This window comes from Sciurus carolinensis, chromosome 18 (genome assembly GCF_902686445.1).
Source record: "Sciurus carolinensis chromosome 18, mSciCar1.2, whole genome shotgun sequence".
In the NCBI taxonomy this organism is placed as follows: Eukaryota; Metazoa; Chordata; class Mammalia; order Rodentia; family Sciuridae; genus Sciurus; species Sciurus carolinensis.
In genome coordinates this window covers 38,775,435-38,801,034 of record NC_062230.1, presented here as the reverse complement: position 1 = coordinate 38,801,034, position 25,600 = coordinate 38,775,435, and the positions used below count along the sequence as shown (strand labels likewise).

General features: G+C 50.5%; 2 protein-coding genes across 5 annotated transcripts in view; one reads left to right on the top strand and one right to left on the bottom strand.

Moving 5' to 3' along the window:
• LOC124969909 (clusterin-associated protein 1) overlaps positions 1-25,600 on the top strand; it is a 60,539-nt gene that overhangs the window by 6,317 nt on the left and 28,622 nt on the right. Inside the window, exons 2-7 of one of the 4 annotated variants that reach the window (XR_007106049.1) lie at positions 5,721-5,836; positions 7,167-7,296; positions 9,115-9,211; positions 10,092-10,326; positions 11,279-11,623; positions 12,387-13,724. Coding sequence is in view for 3 of the 4 variants with exons in the window: in XM_047532920.1 (XP_047388876.1) it covers positions 5,727-5,836; positions 7,167-7,296; positions 9,115-9,211; positions 11,342-11,623; positions 12,387-12,503 (736 nt within the window). In the remaining variant the exon portion in view is untranslated. Of the gene's footprint in view, positions 1-5,720; positions 5,837-7,166; positions 7,297-9,114; positions 9,212-10,091; positions 10,327-11,278; positions 11,624-12,386; positions 13,725-25,105; positions 25,260-25,600 lie in introns of those variants that run through there. The other 3 variants (XM_047532920.1, XM_047532918.1, XM_047532919.1) reach the window with 3 other exon arrangements.
• On the bottom strand, positions 17,263-25,120 carry C18H16orf90 (chromosome 18 C16orf90 homolog). The gene is made up of 3 exons (XM_047534106.1): positions 25,096-25,120; positions 17,998-18,351; positions 17,263-17,420 (listed from the first exon to the last, which is right to left on the bottom strand). The coding sequence occupies exons 1-3, from the start codon at positions 25,118-25,120 to the stop codon at positions 17,263-17,265; spliced, it is 537 nt and encodes a 178-aa protein (XP_047390062.1).

Genomic DNA, 25,600 nt, shown 5'->3' with positions numbered 1-25,600 from the left:
AACCAGTCCTAAACAGAATTTCCAACAAACAGAATCCTCCAGTGTCATTTATTGCTGTTAAAGATGTGTCTTAAATTGTATGTGGTCAATATATGGGCTTCCTTCAGAGCATGAAGATTTGAGTAAGAGGCCACTCTTCAGAAAAAGAGAGGTGGGTGTTTGTTTCTTGTCACCCTGCAAATGATTCATCTTCCTACTACACTGAAATTTTGGAAGAAACCCAGGCTGCTGTGGAGACGGCTTGCTTAGCGAGGGCAGCTGCTCACTTGAACAGACGAGCAGTGAAAGGTCTTTTGCCTCCTCCACGCTCCACTTTCAGCCCTTAGTCCATCTCGCTACGTGCAAGACAATGTCCTGTAGCTGTCACTGGCATGTTTTTCCTTTTCTCCTCCGTCCATCCTAAAGGCAAGAGCTGAAAGTTGACTGTTGTGGGTTTTCCCAAGCCAGTAAACCTTTTGTCTGCAGAATCTCACATTCCCCGGGCCTTGCTGTCGAGCTCCTGTGCATGGAAGAGCTTGCCCATCTTCCTTCACACTTTGCTTAGGAGGAAGCCTGATGTGCCCAGGGCAAGGGCAAGGACAGTGCTCTGTCATGGGACAAAGGGACACGAGAGTCTGAGAAAGAATGACCAGGAGAAGCGCTCCAGGGAGTTTGGGGAGGGGTTTTCCTGAGTTAGCGGCTGCTGGGTCTCAGAGAGGGGCAGCTGGGGTACACTCTCCTGAGCCACAAAGAAGTTGTTGAGCATAAGAAGAGAATGAGGGAGGAAAGCAGGAGGCGGGCAACAGCTATTGTGCTACAGGTCATGACATTGAAGGCGGAGGAAGCGTCAGGAAGTCCTGTAAAAAGGGGTCTTGCACAGTGTGTCTACAGTCCCCTAGAAGGGATTTTGTGCAACAGTAAAGATTTTAAAATGCCAGGCAGGGGCCTGTGTGGGTCAGGGAGGAAGGATATGGAGAGCTGGCCAGTGCCTTGTGAAAGTTGCCATCTCACATAATCTCCCTGGAAACTCAGAGGGAAGTGATAAAATCCTCTTAGAGTCACAGGTAAGAAGCTGAAGCACAGAGCTGGAGAGCTTTGCTGGGACTGACCTGGGGATCTGGGACTCCAGATCCCTGCAGGGCCTAGGAGCACAAGGGGCACAACATAGAAGTCAAGTGGCGGGCCAACCTAGCCCTGGCAAAGATGAGCCATGGTGAGAAAGAGAAAGAAGGGCAAGGTGCTGTGGCCGTGCTGGCCAGACCCAAAGGCTGCTCCTAGAGGTTGATGGTGGAGTCCCGTGCACCTCTCAGGCAGTTAAGAGAACAGGGTAGTCTTTCAAAATTCTGCTGGTTCGTCTGGTAACAGAAGCAGCATCTCTGAAGAAGTGGGATATCCCTTGGGGCATCAGGACCAGGCCTGCCTAGGAAAGCAGTCTCTAGGAAATAGGGTTGCTCCCACCTTTCTTACTTGGGGTGTGAGTGAAGTGCCTCTGTGTCACATCATGACAGTACCAGGAAACCCCTCCTCCCTAAACTAGAACATACCGTATTCTATGTTCCTGGGATCCTGAATGCCCTAGCACTTTGCATTGGTGTGTGGCAGGGAATGTACTTATGCCTGTGGATGTTGGGGCATCTTGCAGCTGTTCCACTCTGTTTCCCTTTGTGGACCAAGCACATGGAGGCCCTGGGAAGTGGTATTGGTGAGGAGGGTGCCCAGCTTTGGCTCTGCCAGCGGGGATGGTGACAAGTAGAGGTGCCAGCCCCTTCCTACTTCCACAAGACCTCAGGGAAAAACAGCCTTCAGTCCTGTGACTGGAGGGATTATTTCAGTGTGAAAGGGGTGGGAGTGGTTTGCAAACAGCCTCACAAAATTTGGAGGAAGGAGTGATTAGTGAGGAAACTAGAGCCAGCTGGGCACAACTCCCAGCAGGGCATGCTCTACATTTGAGTCTTGGAGGATCCCCTGTCTGCCTCTCTTTAGATTGCTTCACTTACCCACGTCCTGAAGGCAAAGGGCCAGGACATCCAGGGAGGAACTCTTCACAGCTTGTGTTCTGCCTTGAAAAGTCAGGTGCACTTCTGATTCTCCTGTACACTATGTCTGTGCTTGTCATAGAGAATATGTTTCAGGCATTTTTAGAAAAATGTACAAAAAGATGGCTCGTATATCTGCGACTTTGGTGCCTCCATCCCCCAGCACAGCCATGGTACCTGTTCCATTTGTCTGTCCTGAGACAAACAGTGCCATCCTCCAGCTCCGGGGACCTCTGTGCTGGCTCCGCCCTGCTGATCCCTTTTCTGTAGCTGAGTCACGGAAATTCTTGTCTCACGTCTAGGGATAACCTTAGAGCAGTGGAGCATAAATATTTGTTTTAAAGTTCCAGATGGGCACATGAGGGTCCCCACAGGTGCCAGCACCAGAGTGTTGGTCACGTGAATGGCACATGAAGTCATCCAGGGCTCAAGTCTGCTCTGCTCTTGTCTCTAAGCTAGTCACTTTGTCCTTCCGGCATTGGTTGTGCCTGGTCACCTGAGGAAAGCCTCTCAAATGAACAGAATGCATCACCATGGGCCCTTTGCCCTGGGCCTGTAGGCTCTCTGGGGGCCTGGAGAGTTCTTTGACCAAGCCCTGTGTCGAGAGGGGGCCAGAGGTGGGTTGGTTGGAACATTCTTTGCCATCTGCTGAGGCTTTGGCCCTGCCATTTCTAGGGCTCCCACACTTAACTGGTTTGATTCAGTATTGTTTGGCACAAGAACTGACTGCCGACAGCACTGAGGGCCTGGGAGGTGGGTGGCCCCTTGTGGGCACACAGTGTGACTCAGAAGAGCAACTTCCTGTGTGGTCTTTCAGCCTGTACAGATAGAGATGCTTTGGTATCTGTTCTCACCTATTCTCACAGGCACAGACCTCCCACAGAGCAGGTTGGATGACAGCAGTGATCCTCGCAGATGTTCAGACCCCTGGACCCCAGAAATGACTTGCCAGACCTGAAAGGAGGGCCCTGCTTTGTCAAGAGACCTCCTTTAACCAGCTCCATGTCTTTTTCCCATATTCGGACCCAGGGTGCTATTTGCAACCAGCCCCTTCCCCTCCTAAGGCCTGCCTTCCCACGAAAGGATGTGTGGGGTGGGAGCAGCGTGAGGAGAGATGGGCCCTAGCCCTGCCTCAGGGAGTCTGCCTCTAGATCAGCACAGACCCCTGATCTGAAGGGAGGCTGGCAGACCACAGGCCCGCAGCCCCACCCCTCCTCTCATGGCACAGTGTGGCCAGCGTCTCCCACCTCTTTGCTGCCTGTCAGATCAGGAACTGTGGTCGCAGCGTTCTCCCTCAGTCGAATCTGGCTTGTTTTTGTATTTACACTGAAGCCTCTAAAGAACAAGCCTTTGGAAATGTGGAAATGCTTCTAATAGGAATGGGAGAGTCTACAGTTGTGCTTCTCACAGCCTGTTTTTTCTTCAAAGTGGAACTGGTAAGAGCCTGGTATCCCAAGGATACTAGGGGAAAAAAATACGTAAATCCCAGGACATAAGAGACCCTAGTTTAGCATGGATCTCTCCCTTTGCTATCAAGCCTCAACAGAAAGTTTTAAAAAGCTTTTAAATCATTATTATTTGTAAACATAAAGACAATGTAAGTCTGTTCATAGAGTTCAACGAGTTTGGACGGGTGTATATGGGTATATGGAGGTGACCATCGCCACCACAATCAACGTACAGACACTTATGACTCCAAGTAGTCGTTCCCTGACCCCCAGGACCTTTGTGGTCAGCCCCCTACCCCAGGCAACCACAGAGGTCCGAGCCTTGCTTCTTCTACTTCCTATGTGTCAACCTCTCCTCCCTTGAGGTAGGTCTGCCTGTGGTCACCCAGGCCGTGGCTCTGCTGATGGTGTCAGTCACCTATGCACGTCCTGCTCTCTTTGGGAGAGCTCAGCAATGGTTTCCTGTTCAGAATTGGCTGGGCTGTGGGAGTTCCACTGATGTACCTTCTAGAGCTCCGCCCAGAGGGAAGTGACGGGCAGGCATCTCGCTCCATCCTTGCACTGCGGCCCTGCAGGCTGTTGAAGCTGAAGGCAGTCTTAGACATAAGCTGTGGTCAGGTTGGCTTGAGCAGCTGAGTGTCCCAGTCCCTTAGCTCTCTGTACAGTGTGTGCACTGTGGCAAGTAATGATAGTCCTTCCCCAACACCAACATTTATCATGAGAAATTTCAGATATAGAAAAGTTGCACATTCAGGGTGATAAATGCCTATGGTGTGCCCTGCCCACAGTTGATAGCCTTTTGTCTTACTCGCTTTATAAGTAAATTTTTGGGGGCTCAACCATTTAAAATAGACATGGTGATGCTTCACTCCCAAGTATTTCAGCAGCATCTCCTTAGGGAAGACATTACCCTCTGCCTTATCACAGTAAGAAAATCAGTAGTGGTTTCATGGCACCACCTCTTGGCCAGCGTGTTTGTCTCCCCAAAGCGTTGTTTCGGCTTTTTCTCTCTTTTCCTTTGGTGGGTTTACTCATCACATCTAGTTCTCCTTGTCTCTTCTCGTTTACTTTATCTGTGACTTTGATTTCCTAAAGAGAACTAACATAGAATGTCGCGCATCCGAGTTTCTTGGATGTCATTTCTGTTGTTCTGTGCTGGGTGTCACCTGCAACTAGGACTTTGGGTCTAAAGGCTCCGTTGGGTTCAGGACCAGTTTGGGGCAGGAACCCTTGAGACTTGGGCCATTGCCCATTGGTCACAGCCTGGGGCCTGGAGGCAGGAGGGCCTGGCCTGAGGCTGGGGAAGGCCCTCCCCTGGATGCCTGTGGCAGCAGGGCTTTGCCTCGCTGCCTCTCACCTGCTGGTTTAACAGCCTTTGATGGTCCTTGGCTGGGTTCAGAGATTTCCTTTGGTGGTTTTGAAATAGTGACTTTCTGATTCTGTTTTTATTTCTACTTTGACTGATTGTTATTCTTTTGTTATAAAGAACTTTTCCTCAAAAGAAAAAAGAAATGATAAATTAACACATGAAACAACTTTTCCTCAGCCATTTAAGGTGAGCTACACAGTTCCTCCTAGGAAGTCAGGATGAATGTATAACCCTTTCCCTTCTGATTACCAGTCTCCAACTAGAAAAAAAAGTGCTCAGAACCCAGCACTTGGCCTTCCTCACTCACTTGCCTTTTCTTCCTTTCTTCTTTCTCTCCTTCCTTCCTTCCTTCCTAAAAAGGAGGCTGCTCCATCACTAACCTGGACTGAGTGTACTTGCAGGGTTTAAAGTTGTTGGCAGTTGATTTGAACTCTTGTGCCTTTGAGTGTCTGCTGGATGATGGAGGAGTTGAGTGTGACCCATTGTGGTACTAAAGCCAGCACTGCTTGCCCAGGACACCCAGCCATTCTCTGGCCCCCGGAGAAAGAGCCCCATATCTGTCTTTGGTTGCTGCTGAGCCATGATTGGGAGAAGTCGGGCTGGCTGGGACCGTTGTGCTGTCTGAAGTGGTGGGATGTAGTCAGGAGTCGTGAAGTCAGGGCACCTTAGAACAGAGGAAAGAGAAAAACAGACCAGAGGCAGCTTGCCAGCCCTTCCTCATCTGCAGAGAGGAGGTGACCATGACACCTGAGCCTGTGTGGATTTGAGGGAAGACCCTTCATTGTGGAAAGCCCTGGGTGCTCTCCCGCCTCGCCTGCCTCCCAGGGTCAGTGTGTGGAAAAAAACAGGTGAAGGAACTTGAGGTAATGCTGCCTTCTCTCCCTGCAGGTGTGAATGACAGAGGTGGTGCCATCCAGTGCCCTCAGCGAGGTCAGCCTGCGTCTCCTCTGCCACGATGACATAGACACTGTGAAGCACCTGTGTGGTGACTGGTTCCCCATTGAGTAAGTGTTGAGCACCTACGTCTGTCCCAACTGCAGGGTGCAGAGGTGAGGGGAGAACATGGATCCATAGGTCCTGAAACTGGAAGAGGATCCATCAGGCCACGTTGTCACAATGAACAGTCAAGAACAGGCCTGGAGGGGCCGTACTGGTCCAGAGTCACCAGGTGGGCAGTGGAGCTCAGCCCCTGTGCTTGTGTGCTCCAGGGCTCTTCCCACCTTGCCTCCTTCCTCATGTGAAGCTCACCAAAAGAGATGTGCTCTTTTGTTACAAAGATATTCAATGAAGTGCTGCGTATAATGCAGGGGCCTCTTCTCAGAACTCAATGGGCCCAAGCCTCCAACTCTCAGGAGGTAGAATGGTGGTCTGTGCACTGGGCTGAGAGGGGGCAGCACTACATCCTGACTACAGGACCAGCTGTGTACCCCTGGGGTTTGGAGAAGCTTAGACAGTACTCAGGTCCTGTGAGGGACTTCTCAGTGGATGGTCAGTGTAGCCTTTGCAGAACTGAGCAGGGCAGAGCACTGTGCCCCTGTGTCACATTCTCCTGCTCTTGGTCTGAAGAAGGTGTCCAGTCTAACCTGTTCGGTCTCTCTCAGCTTTAAGGAGGACCCAGGGCTGGGCTTGTGGCTCAGTGGTAGAGCACTTGCCTAGCCTGTGTGATTCTTAGCACCACATATAAATAAATGAATAAAATAAAGGTCTACCAACAACTAAAAAAAGAAGAAGAAGAAGAAGAAGAAGGAAAACCCAGTCCTTTTGTTTGACCCATGCTGAATCTGCCTATCCATTATCACATCCTGGACTTTTGCATGAGGTGTTCTCCTTGTGCCCCTGGGGGCAGGGGGCACATCTCAGCTTCCTTGGTGAGCAGGCCTAACCACACAGTGCCCTGGAGGTCGTGTCCCCACCCCTGTCCAGGGAGGTGTTGGAAACTCAGAGCCACTCACCTGTGAACTTGGTTCTTCCTCAGATCACTACCCCCCACCCCCCGTCTTCAGTGCCAGAAAGTCTCACAGAATTCTTTCAGGGAATCACCAGGTGACGATGGGTTCCCAGGCCCAATTTCTCACCTTTCCAGATGAGAGCAGGCCACCTTGTGCAGCACCACGTACTGCTCCATGGAGGTGACTTTATTGAAGTTTTCTTTCCTCTGTCGTATTATAGATCTGGTAATTTCTGCATCAGAAATTCCCACTCCTGTCTGGAATGTTGTCTGCTTTTAGAAGAGGACTATGACAGGTAGTTAAGTGATGACCAGAGCAGCCTGGGGTCCCCGGTGGCTCTGGCATTGTAAGTGCCACAGGCTTACCTGAGTGCCTCTTTCCCCAGGTACCCAGACTCATGGTATCGTGACATCACATCCAACAAGAAGTTCTTTTCCCTTGCTGCAACCTATAGAGGTGCCATTGTGGGAATGATAGTAGCTGAAATTAAGAGCAGGACCAAAATACATAAAGAGGTACGTCTGTGTGGTGATGGCCACCACAGTCACCGGACATGGCTGCAGGGGGCTTGCGATACAATCATGATGAGTGCACTGTGGCCCTTTGTCTCAGTAGCCTGTGACCTGAGGGTCCAGGGCAATGCATGAGACTCCTGTCCAGTCGGTTCTTGTGTGTGTGCATGAGATAGGAGTACATGTGTCTTCATGCATGCAGCAAGTAATAAGAACCAAGCAGACCTAACAAGGATAATCATTTTGTAGCAGGAATGAGCAGAAATGATACATTGAGTATCTGTACAGTTGTCATAAGAAAATGTCTGATTTGTGTGGGTGGCAATGCCATAGAAACTGCCAGTCCTGCTGTGGTTTGTTGAAATGCTAAGTTCCAGCTCAAGTCTAGTGAAAGTAAAGATATAATTTCATCCGACCTCACAGACCCTCCTTAGGCCTCCCTCCCGACCTCAAAACCCACGAGCATCTGCAGCACCCTCAGGTTAGCAAGCCCTGCTAAGACCACAGGCACACACCACATTCCTACTGGCTGACTTTGATCAAGACTCTGCTGGTAATTGTGATCACAGTGACTGAGTACTGTTTACCACGCTTGTATTTACTCCAAGGAGGGGGAAACCGAGCGCCTGCCTAGCTGGTGTAAGGCCCTGGGTTCTACCCCAGCACCAAAAAAAAAAAAGCAAGGAGGTGAGATGTCTCTCCCACTTAAGGAGCCAGGTACTCTGATGCCTACACTGTTTTGTGTGTTCTTGTTTTCCGGCACAGTTGTTTTCATCTGAGAGTACCTCTTTCTAGCCTAGCTTCTCCTGAGCTGCTTCTTCCATTGTTCAGTGCTAACATATGGCAGAAAGAGAACAAGATCAATATTCTTTAGATTTTTTTCCTCTTCCATGGGACACCGTCCCACCTTTCCCTACCTTGTTACCTGATTCTCCCTCCTATAGATTTTCCTAGATGCCCCCAGGCCATCAGCCAGCTCCCCCAGTATGACTAGAAATCTTTGGAATGTGTTTGTTTTCCCTCCCTCTAGGCAGGCTTGGGGACCCTTTTGCTTCAGCTCCTGGGCCTCATGAGGGGAATCTCTACACCCCAGCACTCACCTAAGCCTTGCTAGGAGGCTGGGTGCCCTGGGGCAAGGCAGGTCCAGTTAAAGATCATCAGCCAGGGCTTTGAGCAGAGTCTGCGATGGCCTGGTTAATTGTGAATGGAGTGCTGACTCAGGGAGTAGGGCCCCTGCCTACCTCACCCCTGACACAGTTGGGGAGCAAAAAGGCTGAGTCACCCAGTGTCCACGCACCTGGCCAGTCCTTGTTCTTCATGAGGTGGAAGAATGTAAGAAGCTGGTGGTGCTCCATTCACTACTCCCCATGCAGTGCTCCACATGGAGGTGTTGGTGGAGTCCTGCGCCATGCAGCGTGGGTGAGTGGCTGCTCACCCTGCTCCTCAGGTCCACCTGGGCAGAACACACTTCTTTAAATCTCCATACTTGCCCCATGTTGAACACCTGCTCCATGTCCATGCTGGACAGGTTAGCCTTTGTACCTGCTGTGAGCTACCTGGCTCTGGCACAGAGCACCCTCCTGACCTGCGAGCAACCCCTCAGTGCATCCTCACTGTGGCAGCCTTGGACCAGCAGGGCTGAAACCCTCTCCGTTCCATGGGCAGGCGGTGACTTTCCCTTGCCCTCATTGTTCTTTCCTTCCCACCCATGTGTCTCCCAGTCTCAGGGCCAGTGGGTGGGCTCATAGACCATGGAGGGCTCTGCCATGAGCTCGAGTACCCTGAGCCTTACCCTGACTCTCCCTCTGACTTTCTCTTTAGGATGGAGATATTCTAGCCTCCAACTTCTCTGTTGACACACAAGTTGCATACATTCTAAGTCTGGGAGTAGTGAAAGAATTCAGGAAGCATGGCATAGGTAAGGGGCAGCGAGCGGGCTTGTGTTTTGGGCACCCCCCACCCCCATCATGTTACTTCCCTTGTCCTGATGAAACCAGCTTCTGAATGATCCTCAGTCACCTCCTCATCCCTGTCTTGGGTCAGACCCCCATTATCTCTCCTCCCAGCACGTCTCCCACCCCGTGGCCTTCCCCATCCTCTGCACACATCACAAACCTCTCCACAGTAGCCTCCTTCCTAAATCTGTCACAGTCAGATTAGCAACTGCTCCTGGGCAGCCTCACAAGGGACCACCCCTCCTGCCCCTCCTGCCACTACACACACAGCTGCGTTCTGTCGGCTAGATGCTCTCTATTAAAAGTAGAGAACATAAATGAAGAAAAAGAACTCGCCAAGATTTTTCGGATGCCTTGTCATCAAATTCCCATCCCACTCAGTCATAGTGGTGAGCAGCAATTAATTTTGAGCTCAGGGGCTTCAGTTTATACTTATTATCTGGAAGGTTGGTATGTCTGCACTGTGGGTCCAGCCCACAGGAGAGCACCTCCAGGCCACACAAGTGGCCCACAGTGGTCTGCAGCTCACAAATTCCATCTGGCCATGAGCTTTCAGGGACTTTGACGGTGGGAGGTGACATGAAGCTGGTGTCTAATATGAGGGCAGGGACCTCAGGACTCCCACAGAAGTCACAGCCCCATCCTCATCACCCTTTCTAAACTGGCCTGCCATGCCAGGTGCAGTGGCGCACACCTGTAACCCAATGACTCTGGAGGCTGAGGCAGGAGGATCATAGCTTTGTGACCAGTCTAGGCACCTTAGCAAAACCCCCAGCAACTTGGGCCCTGTCTCAAAATAAAATAACTGCTTTGCCGTGTGTAACCTGCATCTCCTCTCTTAAGGTTCCCTTTTACTTGAAAGTTTAAAGGATCACATATCAACCACCGCCCAGGACCACTGCAAAGCCATCTACCTGCATGTCCTCACCACCAACAACACAGCGATAAACTTCTATGAAAACAGAGACTTTAGGCAGCATCACTATCTGCCCTATTACTACTCCATCCGAGGGGTCCTCAAAGATGGCTTCACCTATGTCCTCTACATCAATGGCGGCCACCCTCCCTGGACCATCTTATATCCTTTGCTGCAGGGGGAGGACATGTGGCTTCCTGGCTGGGGGCTGCCGAGTCAGTGAGTTAGCTGGGGCCGTGCTGACTTTCAGTTCGTAATCAGCTGTATACAGATCTGGTCACATGATCTGGTCACATGTGAGAAAAGGAGGTTCCCAACTTGAGCCTGGTGGGAGGGATGGGTTTTAACCCTTTTGGCCTAAGAACCATGCATCCACTCCACAATCACTGATGAGGAACCTCCTGTGCTGGGTGTGTAGAGCAGACCAGAGCCGCTGCCCAGGCAGCCTGTGCCGGCAGGGGAGAAGAACAAGTGAACACTTGGGTTCAGACCTTCCTCATGGTAACACACAACCTCAGAGGTGCCCCCCGCCCCCATGCCTCCTCTAGATCTTTGTCCAGCCTTGGCAGAAGGGAGACCAGAAGATGCCACAGCAGTTTTGGGGTGGAGATGGGGGACTCAAGTGAGTAAGTGTAGGGTTCATTCACCTCAAAGGCAAATGTGGAAGAGGGAGGTGACCAGAACCAAAGAGGCCTCTGAGCTCATGTAAAGTCAGGCCCCTGTGGGCATCCAGGCATCAGCACCATTGAGCCCCACCTTGAAGGGAGAGGGCAGAGCATTGGGAGTCTGTGGAAGGACCAGGAGCACTTGTCTCCTGCCAGACCTGTGCCTCGTTCCCTGTGCATCACCTTAGAAGCGGCATCCTGTCTGCAGGATAGAGGCTTTGCTCAAAAGGTGCTTTTATTATCAGCCTCCACCATTGCTGTTGTTCAGAGGGGAAGCCTCTTCTACCAAGGCTTTCCAGTGCTCTGCAGTGTTCAATGGGTGCTTGAACCCCCTTTGAGTGCAGTGTGCAATCTGCACATCAACTGCGTGTCAGTATGGGAGCTCTCAGGACAGTATGTACAGGCGGGCAGGACTGAGGAGGAGGTCAGTCTTCCTTGACAGAGCCCACGGACTACATCCAGCACCTGGGCTCAGCACTAGCCAACCTGAGCCCCTGCTCCATCCCACACAGGATCTACCGCCAGGCCCATAGCCTGCTCTGCAGTTTCCTACCATGGTCAGGCATCTCCACCAAGGGTGGCATTGAGTATAGCCGCACCATGTGATGGCAGCTGGGCAACCTCTGCCAGGCCGCACCCCTCAGCACCCTGCAGAGCCTTCCTTCCTGTTCATCTGACCTTTGCTTTCCTCTGCAAGGAGCTGGCGGCCACCTGCCAGCCTGTTGACCTGCCCCAGCTGCAGGCCCGGTGCTACGCAGGCTCAGGAGCAAGAGCATGCATCTGGTCTCCAACAGGTAGGAGCAGATGGTAGGGCAAAGAGAGCCTGGCACATTCAGCAGCAAAAACAGAAGTCCCTAGATTGGCACCTGTATGAGGGTTTCCCATCCAACTCAGAAGCTTTGCAAAGGAGAGCAGGAGACTGCTTTTTGTTGTTATTGTTAAAATAATGCAATTAAATGGTTCAAAAATTGAAAAGGTACGAAAAGATCCAGTCCCTCCTACCTGTGTCCCTAGTTGCTTAGCTTCTTTCAAGCAGTGCCCAGTGACCTGTGTCTTGGGTCTGCTTCCAGAAGTCCCACACAATCTCAGCTTTAACACCAGCACCACTGCCAGCATCTTGCCACGTGGCATTTCCAAACCAAAGCCCCATGTGTAAGCACCACATAGATGAGGCTTCTGCTCAAATGGGGCTGCACTGGTCACTATGGTGTCTTGAGCCTGTACTCCAGGCCCCAGAGGACATCAGAGCTGGAAGGGACATAGGGATCCAAGCCACTCCCTGTGTACACCACGTGGGGTGTTGGTAACTTAGGCCAAGCTCACACAGCAGGCGCTGTGGCTATCTGGTTGTACATCCAAGTAGGGAGCCATTAGTGCTTTTATTTGCACTGGGACTGAGGGGAGCCTGGTGGCCACTGGCAGGACTGATGGACCCGGAGAAGAACTCGTGCTTTGGGGGCACCCTGGCCCCCAGCTGCAGGTCATAGGCCAGACAGCGGGGATGGGCAAGTGTCCCACAATGCCTTCATCCTGCCCTGCTCTCCCTCTTCCCTGCAGGCTCCCCGGCTCTCCTGCCTGTTTTTGGAAACCTCTGCCTCCACCGGGTGCCCTGGTCCTGCCTCCATGCACTTGCACCATCCCCTCTGCCCTGCCCGGTGTGGCTGCATTCGCCAGGTAGGGGCTGTCCCCACCAGCCTCTCCCACTCCACTGCCTGTTCCTTCAACTCCTTCCTGCAAAACCAGGCTGAACTTGCTGCTGTGAAGGAGAAACATAAGTATTGTGGACACCCTTGACCCTGAAGACACGGGAGCCTCAGAAGAAGGGGGTGCAGTAAAAGGAATTCCAGGCTTTTATCCAGGACCAGCCCCAAGAAGCCTGGCAGGGACACTGCCCCTACCCTCCACAAGAAGCTGTGGAGGGGTGGACAGAATGGGGTTGATGGTTCAGGAGAGTAGAGCTCCAGAGCCCAGCTCTGGCACAGGTGGTCAGATAATGGGACAGTTCCTTCTTCCTCAGTGGCCTCCTGCTGTCTGCTTCCTGCTTCTTGTTTCTGGAGAGATTGTCCTGCCGGCTGGATTGTGGCGAGCTGCATGCAGCTGACCTTCTTGGGAGCAGGACTGAGGACAGGTGTCCATGAGGCCCTTGCCCATCCTTCCATGAGGTGAAACTACGAAGCTTGGTCAGATGCAGGCAGGAGGGTGCTGAGCTCTGCATTGGGCATCATGGCTTCCAAGGGTTCATGGGTCCTGGCCTTGGGGTCAGGGACAGTCGGTGCCTAAGGCACCTCAGCCTCCGAGGGCCAAGGCCATGTCAGCAGTGTGCGTGTCTCACACTTCCGGCATCCCTCACCCTGCATCTCCCAAGCTACCAGTGTCCTGCCTGGTATTGCTACAGTGTCATGGACCCAGTACAGAGGGTCCTCCTGCCCCTCGATTTGCCAGCCCTTAGGAGGGAAGAACTGCTCAGCAGATGGGGCCTTGGTGACTGTGCCCCCGTCCCTCGGTGTTTCCCAGCCCGGGGCTCTTGGTGCTGGTGGTAGCCCAAGGCCTCTTCTTGTCCTCAGGCAGTTCAGGCACGAGGAGTGTCCCCCTCTCTGGACAGCTCTGGCCAGTGGGTGGCCCCTAATGTGCTGACTGATGTCAGCTGTATGCTGAGGCCCCAGCTCTGTGTCCTCTTCCCTCTCAATCAACGGTGATCATGTGATTTTCATTTCTGCCCCACGCAGTCCAGGAAGAGTCTTCCAGAAGGTTCTGCCTTGGACATTCATAATCCAGCTCAGAGGCCTTGCCCCACCCCTCCCTCCTTCCCCTAATCACTGCAGTGTCCAGCTCAGTGTTGAACAGATTGTAGTGTTTTGTCTCATTACAAACAAATAAATAGATTTTATCTGGTCACATCCTGTTCCCAGAACTCAGCTTGATGCACTTCGGACCCTGCTCCTGTGTCTTCAGCCCAGAGAGCTACTTGCTGCTGCTATCCTGAGGATGGCTTCAGTCAGATGAGCAGTGGCTGTTAAGCCTGCCAGGGAACACAAGACAGGGAAGGGCTTCTAGACTTGAGGAACCACAGCTGGGCTGTTTCCTAAAGGGTCCTTAGCAGCTACCCATCAGTTTGGTCTGGCTCCCCAGCTCTTCGCTTTGAGCTGGCATCTGGTCCATGTGGGTGGCTCTCCTGAGAGCTTGCTCCTGGTTTGGAGAAGGTTCCCAGAACAATTCAGTGCCACAGCAGAGGCCCTAGATCAGCACATCTGACCATGGGAGCCTGTGGTGGGTGCCCACCAACCTGTCCTTAAAACCTCTGGCCACCCCCAGAGGGATCATGTTTGCTTCTCCCTTAGGCAGGTGAGGAAAACTGGCTTGAGGCTGAGAAGTTACCCAAGAGCTGAAGTTAGTGACTGGTGGACCCTCTGAAGCCCAAGTGTGCTCCTCTGATCACGTACCTCTGGTCTCAGCCAGCAGCAGGGACATGCTGCTTCCCGAGGGCCCTCCCTGGGAAGTGTCAGTCACCTGCAGAGTAGAGTTGGGGTAGGGGCTGGTATCACTGCCAGAGCATGAGGCCCTGGTGCTGCCCAGGCAGTCAGGCAGCTGGACATGAGTGGCCGAAGCAAGTGGAACTGGAGAAGACTGCTGAGCTTGGCCCCACCAGAGTGCCATGCTGCTGAGGCTCAGCCTTGGTTATTTAGGCAAGGACAACTGTCACTCTTGCTGAAGGGTCAACTTTGGGATGAAGGGATGATTCCAGAGGCCCTTGGTCAATTGTGTGTCCAAGAATCCAGGGGTTCTGCACCCTACCCTGAAGGCAGGCATGGCCCTCCCAACTGGCCTCCCAGCCTGAAACTGCCCTGCTGGGCCACCTGTGGTACCTGCTGCTCCTGGACTCTCAGAAGCTTGCCCCCACCCCAGACCAGAGCCTTTTTTAACTCCCAGGAAGCAGGAGGTTCACACAGTTGCTCAGGGGCTTAGGACAGAGACCACTCAAGAGAGCCAGCTCTGCCTCTGGCTGAGGGGGGATTTCCCAAGAAAGCACACATGCCTGCATGTCTCCCTGCTGGGAGGGCTCAGTCACCTCAATCTCTGCACACTACCCAAGGATCTACAGGGCCAGCTTGAAGAATCTCTCAGCAGCCCTCACAAGAGGCCCTATACTTCTAGGACAGTTTCCCCAAGTGGGACAGACTCCTGGTCATTCAGCTCCCAATCCACCAATATTCAGGGAATCACAGGCAAAGAGTGTGCCCAGTCACATTTCCCCAAATGTCTGCTTGTTTGGGGCCTATGGGCTGCTTCTACACACCAGCCCATTTCCACAACACTGTCACAGAAGTTTTCCTGCTTCTTATCAAAAGTGCTTTTCAAGAAAGTTTGTGCAGGGTGTGTTTTGGTTTTTGGTACCAAGGATTGAATCCAGGTGCTCTACGCTGAGTTACATCCTCAGCTCTTTTTGTTTTGTGGTACTAGGGATGGAATCCAGGGACACTTTGCCACTGAGCCACATCCCCAGCCCTTTATTATTTTGAGACAAGGTCTCACTGAGTTGCTTAGGGCCTCACTGAGTTGAGGCTGGCTTTGAACTGTGGTCTTCTAGTCTCAGCCTCCCAAGCAGCTGGGATTACAGGTGTGTGCCACCATGCCTGGCTGTGTGCAGGTTTGTCTAAAGGCCAGTTTGGAACCATCTCTCTGTGGGGCCAGCATGTGGTAATAGCAAATGTCTTTCCTGTGGGGAAAGCGTGGTCTTAGGGCTGCAGACTAACCCAAACCTGCAGCATGAGCAGCAGCCACATCACTGTGATTCGGTAAGCAGGGGTCAGTGGGGAGGGCTCACCTGCTCTATGGCACCAACTTGGGCAAGCTGACTGGGCTGGAGGATCTACTCTCACTGCTGCCAGCATTGATCATGGCCTAGATTGATTTCCCACCGTGTGGCAGCCTCAGGACCATCAGCTCTAAGTGACCACTCATCTTTACATAATCTCCCCCATAGTACACATTGAAAACAGCCAGATCTCCTTACCACCCAAACATGACACCACATCACTTTGACATTTTACTGGTAAAGCAAGATCCGGAGCCAATCCCTATTCAAGGGGAAGGGACTGTGCAAGGGCCTTAGACAGACAAGTGGCCACTGACTGGCCACAGCCTGGGTATCACAAGGTCTTGAGTCTGGGGCAAACTGCTTCTGAGCCTCCACTCTTCAAAAGTGAGAGAATCCGTCCTTTGTTGGTTTCCAAAGACCTTGGATTGCCGGCTTCTGCCCAGCAACCTTGGCAGCAGCCCCACCAAAGCCTCAGCAGGTGGTGGGGGCAGCTGACTCTGTTTGCCTTCCTAATATCTCTCTTGGGTAGTTATCTCTCAGGTCCATCTGACCTCCAAGTCCAGGAGGAGTGTTGTAGGAGAAGACAAAAGCAACTGCCCTTCTGTCACCCACTGGGTGATCACTGGAACCAGGGTGCAGGAAAAGAGGAAACCTGCTCCCCCTGACACCACCACGTGTGTTCTGGCAAGAGCCTGAGTTGGGGCCAATGCTCAGCCCTAGCCTGGCCTGAGCTGCTCAGACTTGAAGTGAGACAGATAGGCAAGGGCCATTGGAGCAAACCCAGGAGTTCCCATCTCCCCAAAGGACTGAGCCCCCATGGTGCAGAATGAGGATTCCCAACCAGAGCAGATGTGCCCCCAGGGGATACTGGATGATATCTGGAGACTCTCAGAGTGGTCACAGCTGAGAGGAGGGTACTGTTGGCATCTCTCCCAAGGCTGCTCATCCTGCAGTGCACAGGATGGCACCACAGCAAAGATCAATCCAGCCCAAGGGTCAAGTGCCTGGTTGAGATACCCAGGTACAAAGGAATCCCATGCCCGCCCGGTGCCTGCATCCAGGCCAGCTGGGAGAAGGGCTGTACCTGTCCTACTGAGATCCCAAGCTCTCAGTAGGGGTCATGCAGGGTCCAGACCAACATTTCTGCCTCCTTTGCTCTCCCTGGCACCCTCCTGAAACCCAACCTCCTTTCCTTCCCCCCTCTTTGCCCCTGGACTTGGAGTTGACATGAAACTATTTTTCTGACTGAGCAGACACACACAGATGGACAAGAAGGTGCAGGCCTTGGCTTTTACTGAGATTAGACCTGAGGGCTCCCTGGCCTCTCAGGAACCCGATTCTCCACTCGGCCCGGCCTCCCAGGTGCAAGTGGCTGACTGGAGTTTGAGCAGGCTGCAAGGGCAGGGCCATGCTTCTATCTCTTCTGTCCCTCTTTCAGGACCTCTTCCTCCCTCTCCCTTTGCACTTTCCCGAACTGACCCAGATCTGGTGCTGGGCAGCTGTGGGGCTGTCTCAGTGGGCAGGGCTACTATGCGATCTGAGCCCTTCCTCTTTGGACCTGCCTCCTCTTCCTCGGCTATCCTTCCCCTCTGTCCCCAGCCCTGGCATTCAGGATCCCTATGGCCTCTCCAAGGCCCCAGAGCGGGTTCTCTTGCACAAGGGACACATGGCCTCCTCCAAGGCCCCCCAGGACCTCTTGGGCCTGAGCCCCAAGCCCTCAGGGGGACCTGGCTGGGCAGGGACACCCTTGGCTGGGTCCATGCTGGAACTGGAAGCTGAGGAAAGAGGAAAGAGAAGAGCCATTCAAGCCTCAAGGGAGACTGGCAACCCACCCTAGGGTTCCCAGACCCTGATACCTTCAAAACAGAAGGGGAGGATTGGCACTCCTTCCTTGGGAAAACTGGGAGAAGGAAGTGGGAGGTGAATGGTTCAAGCTAGAAGGACCCTCACCTAACCCAAACACCTCATTTCACAGATGGACAAACAGGCCCAGGAAGAGAGAGAGTTGTCCAAAGTTGCTCATCAAATGCGGAGGTAGAACAGGAACCCAGAACTCATTCCCAGAGCCTTCCCTTTGCTTCATGCCCGCTTGCCCTGACACTCTCCATCCCTGGCTCATCTGTGCACCACCACCACTGAGACCCTATGGGACTGGGAGTTTTGTGACCTGGGCACATCCATGGCCTTAATCCAACAGTAGGGAACAGGGATGGGAACAGATTCACCAAGATCTGAGCCCCTGGAGCATAACATCACTTCTTGGGGTTGTCCTTTCCTAATCCCTGAAGAAGCCCTATCTAAGTTCCTGGGATCTTCCCCTCCTGTCCCCAGTGTTGCCTCTGCAGAGCTCACCTGTATCTCCCAGGCTGTCCCTGGGTAGTTGGGCTTCCAGAAGGGTTGAGCAGTGGTTGTTACCTGGGCCCAGAGTCCCCTGTGGCAGGTCCAGGGGCCAGGTGGAGCCCTCAGGCTGTGGTAGGTAGCCCCCAGCCATGAGCCGGCCCAGCCAGTGGCTCTCACACTGGCCAGCAGGCTGCATGTGGCCTGGCAGGTAGAGAGCCAGGGTCCGGAGGTGGCGCAGCCGGAAGTTCTTGGGCTTATTTCCCTGGGCACTGGGGCACTGCTGCTGCTGGGCCCCCAGGCCCCCCTCGTAGATGTTGGGTGGTGTGTCCAGGTGACTGGGGCGTCCTCGGGCCCAGCTCACTGCATCTGCAGGGGAAGAGCAGGAGGGTGGTGGCCAGCTGGCCCAGCATCCATGAGGGGAGAATGCAAGCACCTGTCTCTAAGACCAGCTCATATGATGGATCTGCGCCTAACCTGCCTAGCCTTGGCTTACTTATCTGTCAAATGGGCTTGACTTTCTGCCTCTGCCCAGCCCCTGCTCATCATATTACCCTTCTTCACTCCCCTAAGCCAATAGGGAGGCCTAAAGCCTGACCTTGGCACTGAAATCCCTTTTAGCACTTCAGGCCCTTTGTGCCCCTACCCTAGAAAGAGTATTCGGTCTCAGTATAGAAGTTGCACAGTGGGTCCAAGAGAAAAGTGACCAGCCTAGGATCACATAGCCTGAATCAGTGAACATTTTCCTCTACCAAGTATGCATGTCCCTGAGGCCACACCAGTGGCTTTGGGCCCCAGCTGGGACAAGAGAGCATCTATCCTGCCACTCCTTCCCCAGCCCAGCACCTTCTCTTATGCGCAGCTCAGAGAACGCACAGACCAAGGCTTCCATGGAGGGCCAGTATGGTGGGGAAGGAGTGGCCAGGCCTTGTGCAGCAGGGCCCTGCTCTGCCCTGCCTAAGGGTGGGTGTGCAGGTCTCCCATGACAACTGGCTCTTATGATGTCACAGGGAAGACTCTAGCCTTCCTGGACCCCCTAGTTTGGGAAAGGATGATGCCCAGGGCAAAGTCAAGGTGAAAGGAGGGCATGGGAGGTGGCTAGAACCCCATAGGAAGTCCCTGTTTGCTCTAGCCTGGCAGGCTGCAGAGTCATTCTCTGGGGTGACCTTTGGGATCTTAGCTTCCTCATCACTGGATGGGAAATGAGAACTTGGTGAGTCATGGACCAGTGCTTTGACTATGCCAAGAAGGTGGTTATGGGTTACTGGCAATTCACTTTCCTATCTGTCCATTTTCCCTTAAGTTTCTAGGTAGTCTGTAGATAATACTTACTGTTCATAAAGATATTGAGAAACTGGAACTGTCATATAAATATACTGCTGTTGGTAATATAAAATGGTACAACCACTTTGAAAAATTGCTTACTGGTTTCTTAAACAGTTAAACTGAGCTGGAAGTGTAGCTCAGGGCTAGAGCATGTCCTTAGCATGTGCAAGAGCAACCTGGGTTTAATGCCCAGTACCACAAAAATAAAATAAAATAAAAAATAAAGCACAAAAATTACACATTAACTTTTCTCTATTCACAGATGACATGATCTTGTATGTGCAAAAAGCTTATGGATGTCATAGCTAACTAAAGAATCCACACTAGAAAGAAAAAAGGAAAAGGAAGGGAAGGGAAAGGGAGGAAAAGAGAAAGGAAGAAAGACCACCTAGTATTGGGGCTAAAAAAAATGTTTGGCAAAGTCTTAGGGAAAAAGGTCAACACAAAAGTCAGTTGTATTTCTATAGATGAGCAGAGTACAAAAAGAATGCAACAGGAACAAATTTAACCAATACTAAATACTAGAAAACACTGATGAGGTAATTGACAGAAGACTTAAGTAAACAGAAAAGCATTCCATGTTCATGGATTGAAGACTTGATGAGGTCAGGATGACAATATTCCCCGAAGTATTCAAGGCACTCCTTATGAAAATGTCAGTGACTTTTAGATAGCGTATTAGGGTTCTCCAGAGAAACAATCAATAGGATACACAGCTATTTAAGAGAAGATTTATTAGGGGAATTGGCCAAGAAGTTCCACAGTATACCATCTGCAACCTGGAAAGTCAATGGGTTAATTCAAGTCTAAGGGCCTGAGAACAAGGATGGGAAGAGAGATGGCATTGGGTATAAATCTAATATCCAAGACCCCAAAACCAGGAGCTCCAATGTCCAAGGACAGAGGATGGATATACCAACTTAAACTTGTCCTTCACCTTTCTAATTGGACCCCAGTGCATTGGATGATGTCTACCCATTTTGATGAGGGCCACCTTGCATAATTCAGTCTACCAATTCAAATGCTAATTTCTTCTGGAACAGACACTCTAGTGGTATGCTAGCTTTCTGTATGTTCCTTAGCCCAGTCAAGATTATATATAATATTGTCACAGGCAGAAATGGAAAAACTTATCCTAAAATATGTGTGGCATTATAAAGGAGACCAAATAACCACAAAAGTCTTGAAAAATTAAAACAAAGATTGAGGACTAAGGTTCTGATTTCAAAACTTACTATGAACTTACAGTGATCAAAATAGTGTAAAACCGGTGTGTGTGTGTGTGTGTGTATATATATACCCCAATGGGATAGAATGGAAGCTCAGAATTAAACCCATACATCTAGTCAATTGATTGACAAGGATGCCAATATCTTCCTTTGTGATTATCTGTTCACATTTTTGTCCTTTTTTAAATTAATTATATTGTCTTCTCATTGAGTGTTGAGAATTTATATATTCTGGATGCAAGTCTCTTAAATCAGATATATGTTCTGTGACTATATTTTCTTTTCTTATTAAATTTTTTATTTTTACAGACTGCCTTTTGATTCATTGTACACAAATGGGGTACAACTTTTCATTTCTATAGTTGAACATAATGTAGATTCACACCATTCATGTAATCATATATATACATAGGATAATACTGTATGTTTCGTTCCACCATCTTTCCATCCCCCACCCCTTCCCTCCCCATTTTCCTCTACACCATCCAAAGTTCCTTCATTCTTCTCTTCCCCCCACCACCCCCACTTGCTATATATTGTCATCCACTTATCAGAGAAACATTTGGCCCTTGGTTTTCTGGGCTTGGCCCATTTCACTTAGCATGATATTTTCCAACTTCATCCATTTTTACCAGCAAATGCCATAATTCCATTCTTCTTTATGGCTGAGTAATATTCCATTCTGTATATATACCACAGTTTCTTTATCCATTCATCAATTGAAGGGCATCTCAGTTGGTTCCACAATCTGGCTCTTGTGAATTGAGCTGCTATGAACATTGATGTGGCTGCATCACTGTAGTATGCTGATTTTAAGTCCTTTGGGTATAAATTGAGGAGTGGGATAGCTGGGTCAAATGGTGGGTCCAGTTCAAGTTTTCTGAGGAATCTCCATACTGCTTTCCAGAGTGGCTGCACCAATTTGCAACTCCACTAGCAATGTATGAGTGTGCCTTTTTCCCCACATCCACACCAACACTTATTATTGCTTGTGTTCTTGATAATAGCCACTCTAATTGGAGTTAGATAAATTCTTAGAGTTCTTTTAATTTTCATTTCTCTAATTACTAGGGATGATGAGCACTTTTTCATATATTTGTTGATCACTTGTATATCTTCTTCTGTGAAGTGTCTGCCCAGTTCCTTAGCCCATTTATTGATTGGGTTCTTTGTATTTTTGGTGTAAAGTTTTTTAAATTCTTCATAAACTTTGGAGATTAGTGCTCTGTCTGAGGTGTGTGTGGAAAAGATTTCTCCTACTCTGTAGGCTCTCTTTTCATATTATTGATTGTTTCCTTTGCTGAGAAAAAACTTTTTAGTTTGAATCTATCCCATTTATTGATTCTTTTATTTCTTGGGCTATGGGGGTCTTGTTAAGGAAGTCTGGTCCTAAGCAAACGTTCTGGAGATTTAGGCCTACTTTTTCTTCTATTTGGTGAAGGGTCTCAGGTCTAATTCCTAGATCCTTGATCCATTTTGAGTCGTTTGTACAGGGTGGGAGATAGGGGTTTAATTTCATTTACTGCATATGGATTTCCAGTTTTGCCAGCACCATTTGTTGAAGAGACTATCTTTTCTCCTTTGTTTTTGGCACCTTTGTGTAGTATAACATAACTTTACTTATGTGGGTATGTCTCCATGTCTTCTATCCTATACCTTTGGTCTACCTGTCTATTTTTGTGCCAACACCATGTCGTTTTTATTACTCTTGCTCTATAGTGGAGTTTAAGTTCTGGTACTGTGATACCTCCTGCCCAGGGTTGCTTTGGCTATTCTGGGTCTTTTGTTCTTCCAGATGAATTTCATGATTGCTTTCTCTATTTCTATGAGAAATGGCATAGGGATTTTAATTGGAATTGTGTTAAATCTGTGTAGCACATTTGGGAGTATGGCCATTTTGATAATATTAATTCTGCCTATCCAAGAACATGGGAGATCGTTCCATCTTCTAAGGTCTTCTTCAATTTCTTTCTTTAATGTTCTGTAGTTTTCATTGTAGATATCTTTCACCTCTTTGGTTAAATTGATTCCCAAGTATTTTTTTTTTTTTGAGGCTATTGTGAATGGAGTTGTTTTCCTCATTTCCCTTTCAGATGTTTCATTGCTTATGAATAAAAAAATGCTTCAGATTTATGCATGTTGATTTTATATCTTGCTATTTTGTGAAATTCATTTATGAGGTCTAGTTTTCTGGTGGAGGTTTTTGGATCCTCTAAATACAATCATGTCATCAGCAAATAGTGACAGCTTGAGTTCTTCTTTTCCTATTCGTATCCCTTTAATTTCTTTGGTCGGTCTAATTGCTCTGGCTAGTGTTTCAAGGATGATGTTGAGTAGAAGTGGTGAAAAAGGGCAATGCTGTCTTTTTCCAGTTTTTAAAGGGAATGCTTTCAGTTTTTCTCCATTAAGAATGATATTGGCTGTGGGCTTAGCATAAATAGCCTTTACAATGTTGAAGTATGCTCCTACTATCCCTATTTTTTTCTAGTGTTTTGAGCATGAAGGGGTGTTGTATTTGTCAAATGCTTTCTCTGCATCAACTGAAATAATCATATGATTCTTAACCTTATTAATGTGATGAATTACATTTATTGATTTCTGGATGTTGAACCAACCTTGCATCCCTGGGATGAACCCCACTTGATCATGGTGCACTATCTTTGTAATATGTTTTTGTATGAGATTTGCCAGAATTTTATTAAGGATTTTTGTGTCTATATTCATCAGAGACATTGGTGTGCCTATATTTTCTTCAAAACCGTGATTTGTCTTTTTGTTTTCTTAATGATGGTGTTAAATAAAATTTATGGGGGATCATGTTAATAGAACAGATCAAACCAGAATGGAGTCACTGGTGCTAGATGCCACATAATCAAACTGAACTTGGAAATAAGTTGCTTTCCAAAAAACAGGATATTCGCAGCAACCAATCATAAGCAGCCCAGCCTGAGTCAGTCCTGTGCTTTAACCGACACAAAGAAAGCAACCTGAAGCAACCTGGTGCCAACCAGTCCACTTCTTGCTTTATGCCCTTTCCTTGTTGTTCCTCAAGCTACCTTAAAAACTCCACTATATATATATTCCAGTGCTGAGGAACTGAACACAGGGCCTTGTGTTGTGCTTTGGAGGCAAGCACTCTACCAACTGAGCTATATCCCCAGCCCCTATAATTTTTTTTTGTTATCACTTTTTAATCTTTTTTTAAAATTCATTTTGATTCATTGTACACAAATGGGGTACAACTGTTGTTCCTCTAGTTGTACATGAAGTAGGGTCACACCATTTTCGAAATCAAACACGTACACAGGGTTTGTCGCATTCTAAAACCCCACTATCCTGCCATGCCCATTGCAGCATATATCTCAGAGAAGGGATGCTGCCCATTCATGAATCCCTAACGAATGTCAGTTCGATCTCTAAACCTAATTTGATGGGAAAAAAATTTAACCGTTCCTTTTTTTTTTTTTTTTTTTGCGATGCTGGGGATTGAACCCAGGGCCTTGTGCTTGTGAGGCAAGCACTCTACCAACTGAGCTATATCCCCAGCCCTAAATGTTCCTTTTGAAGAGTAAATTTTATTTTGATGAAGTCTAATTTATCCCAGAGGAATTTTTTAGAGGTCGTACTTTTTGTATATCTAAGAAATCTTGCCTAACCCAGTCACAAAGCTTTTTCCCTAGGTTTCCATGTGGACCGTCTATAATTTTAGGTTTTACATATAGGTCTGTGATCCACTTTTAATTTTCATATATTGTGCAAGATAAGAATGGAGGTTCATTTATTCGCCATGGGTTTACAAATGCTCCAAAATCACTTGTTGCAGACTATTCCTGCTCCTCGCAAAGGCACGTCTCCTTTGCTGCACTGGCTGCGAGGCTTGCGTGGGCTCTACGAAGTCGGCGGCTGTCACTGGGCCATACCACGATCTACGCGTCCTTGGCCCGGCGTCGCTCGCTTGCGGGTTTGCCTTCCTCTTCGCCCACCCTGCCAAGCTCAGCTCTTTTCATCTCCCTAGCGCTTCTTCGTCGCCCGTCTCTCTGACCCGCGGTGGACGCCAGGGAGGACTCCCTGCTGCGCCCTGGGAAGACGCGGCCAAGACGCGGCGTCTTGGCCCCGCCTCGCAGCCTCGGTGTGGTCGACCCCGGCGGAACTCGCCACGGTTGCCACAACAACTGCCAGATTTTCGGCCGGTCGTAAAAAACGGAGGAGGCTGCGCGTGCGCGGAGTCCGGGAAGCCTATCCCTCATTACCCCACGCTCCCAAGTCCTCCTCCCCTGCGCGCTGCAGACGCTTTTCGGTGGCGTTGTGTACGTGCCAGAGAGGAAGCGGGCTGTGGGCAGGACCCAGGAGGCGCACCCTGCGTCCTGAGAATACGCTCTGTACGAAGTGAGGAAATCGAGTGTGGGAAGCACCTAGCGGTCTGTGGAGCACAGAGTAGGCACTCAGAACACATCAGCCAGTGCCAGGTGTTCGCAAAGCGTGTAAAGGGAAGCATGGCCGGGATCGCCCCGCCTGCAACCCTCGACCTCCCCCGGGGTGCCCCCTACCGCTGTCCTACTTATGCGCATGCGCGCGCTGCGCATGCTCCGCCTCTGCTCCTGTTTGGCCCAGTCCGCGCGCCGTCTCGGCGTGTTGCCAGAGAGACGCGCAAGTGCTGAGGGGAGGCGGCGAACACCTCGGTTCCTGTGGACCGGTGCACCATGTCTTTCCGCGACCTCCGCAGTAAGGCCGCCCCCACGCCCGTGGCCCCGGGTCTTCCCGGCCGGGTCCCCGCGCCGCCCCGCGCCCCCGCCCCGAGAGCGCCTCTGGTCCGGGAGGTTCGGTGCGCCCCGCGGCGTGGGGCTGCAGAGACCCGAAGTGTGTGGCGGCCGAGGCCCCGGCTGTTCGGTTCTGCCGTGAACTCCGTCGTTACCTGACGGCCGCGGGGCTGCTCGCTGCCGCCTCAGGCAGCCTTCCGAGTCGGGCGCCGCCGAGCGCTGGGGGAAGAAGCGGCAGCAGCCGGGAGGGGGCTGGACGCTGGGCTAATGGCGGCTAACAGGGTTTGTTGTTTTTGTTCTCAGGTT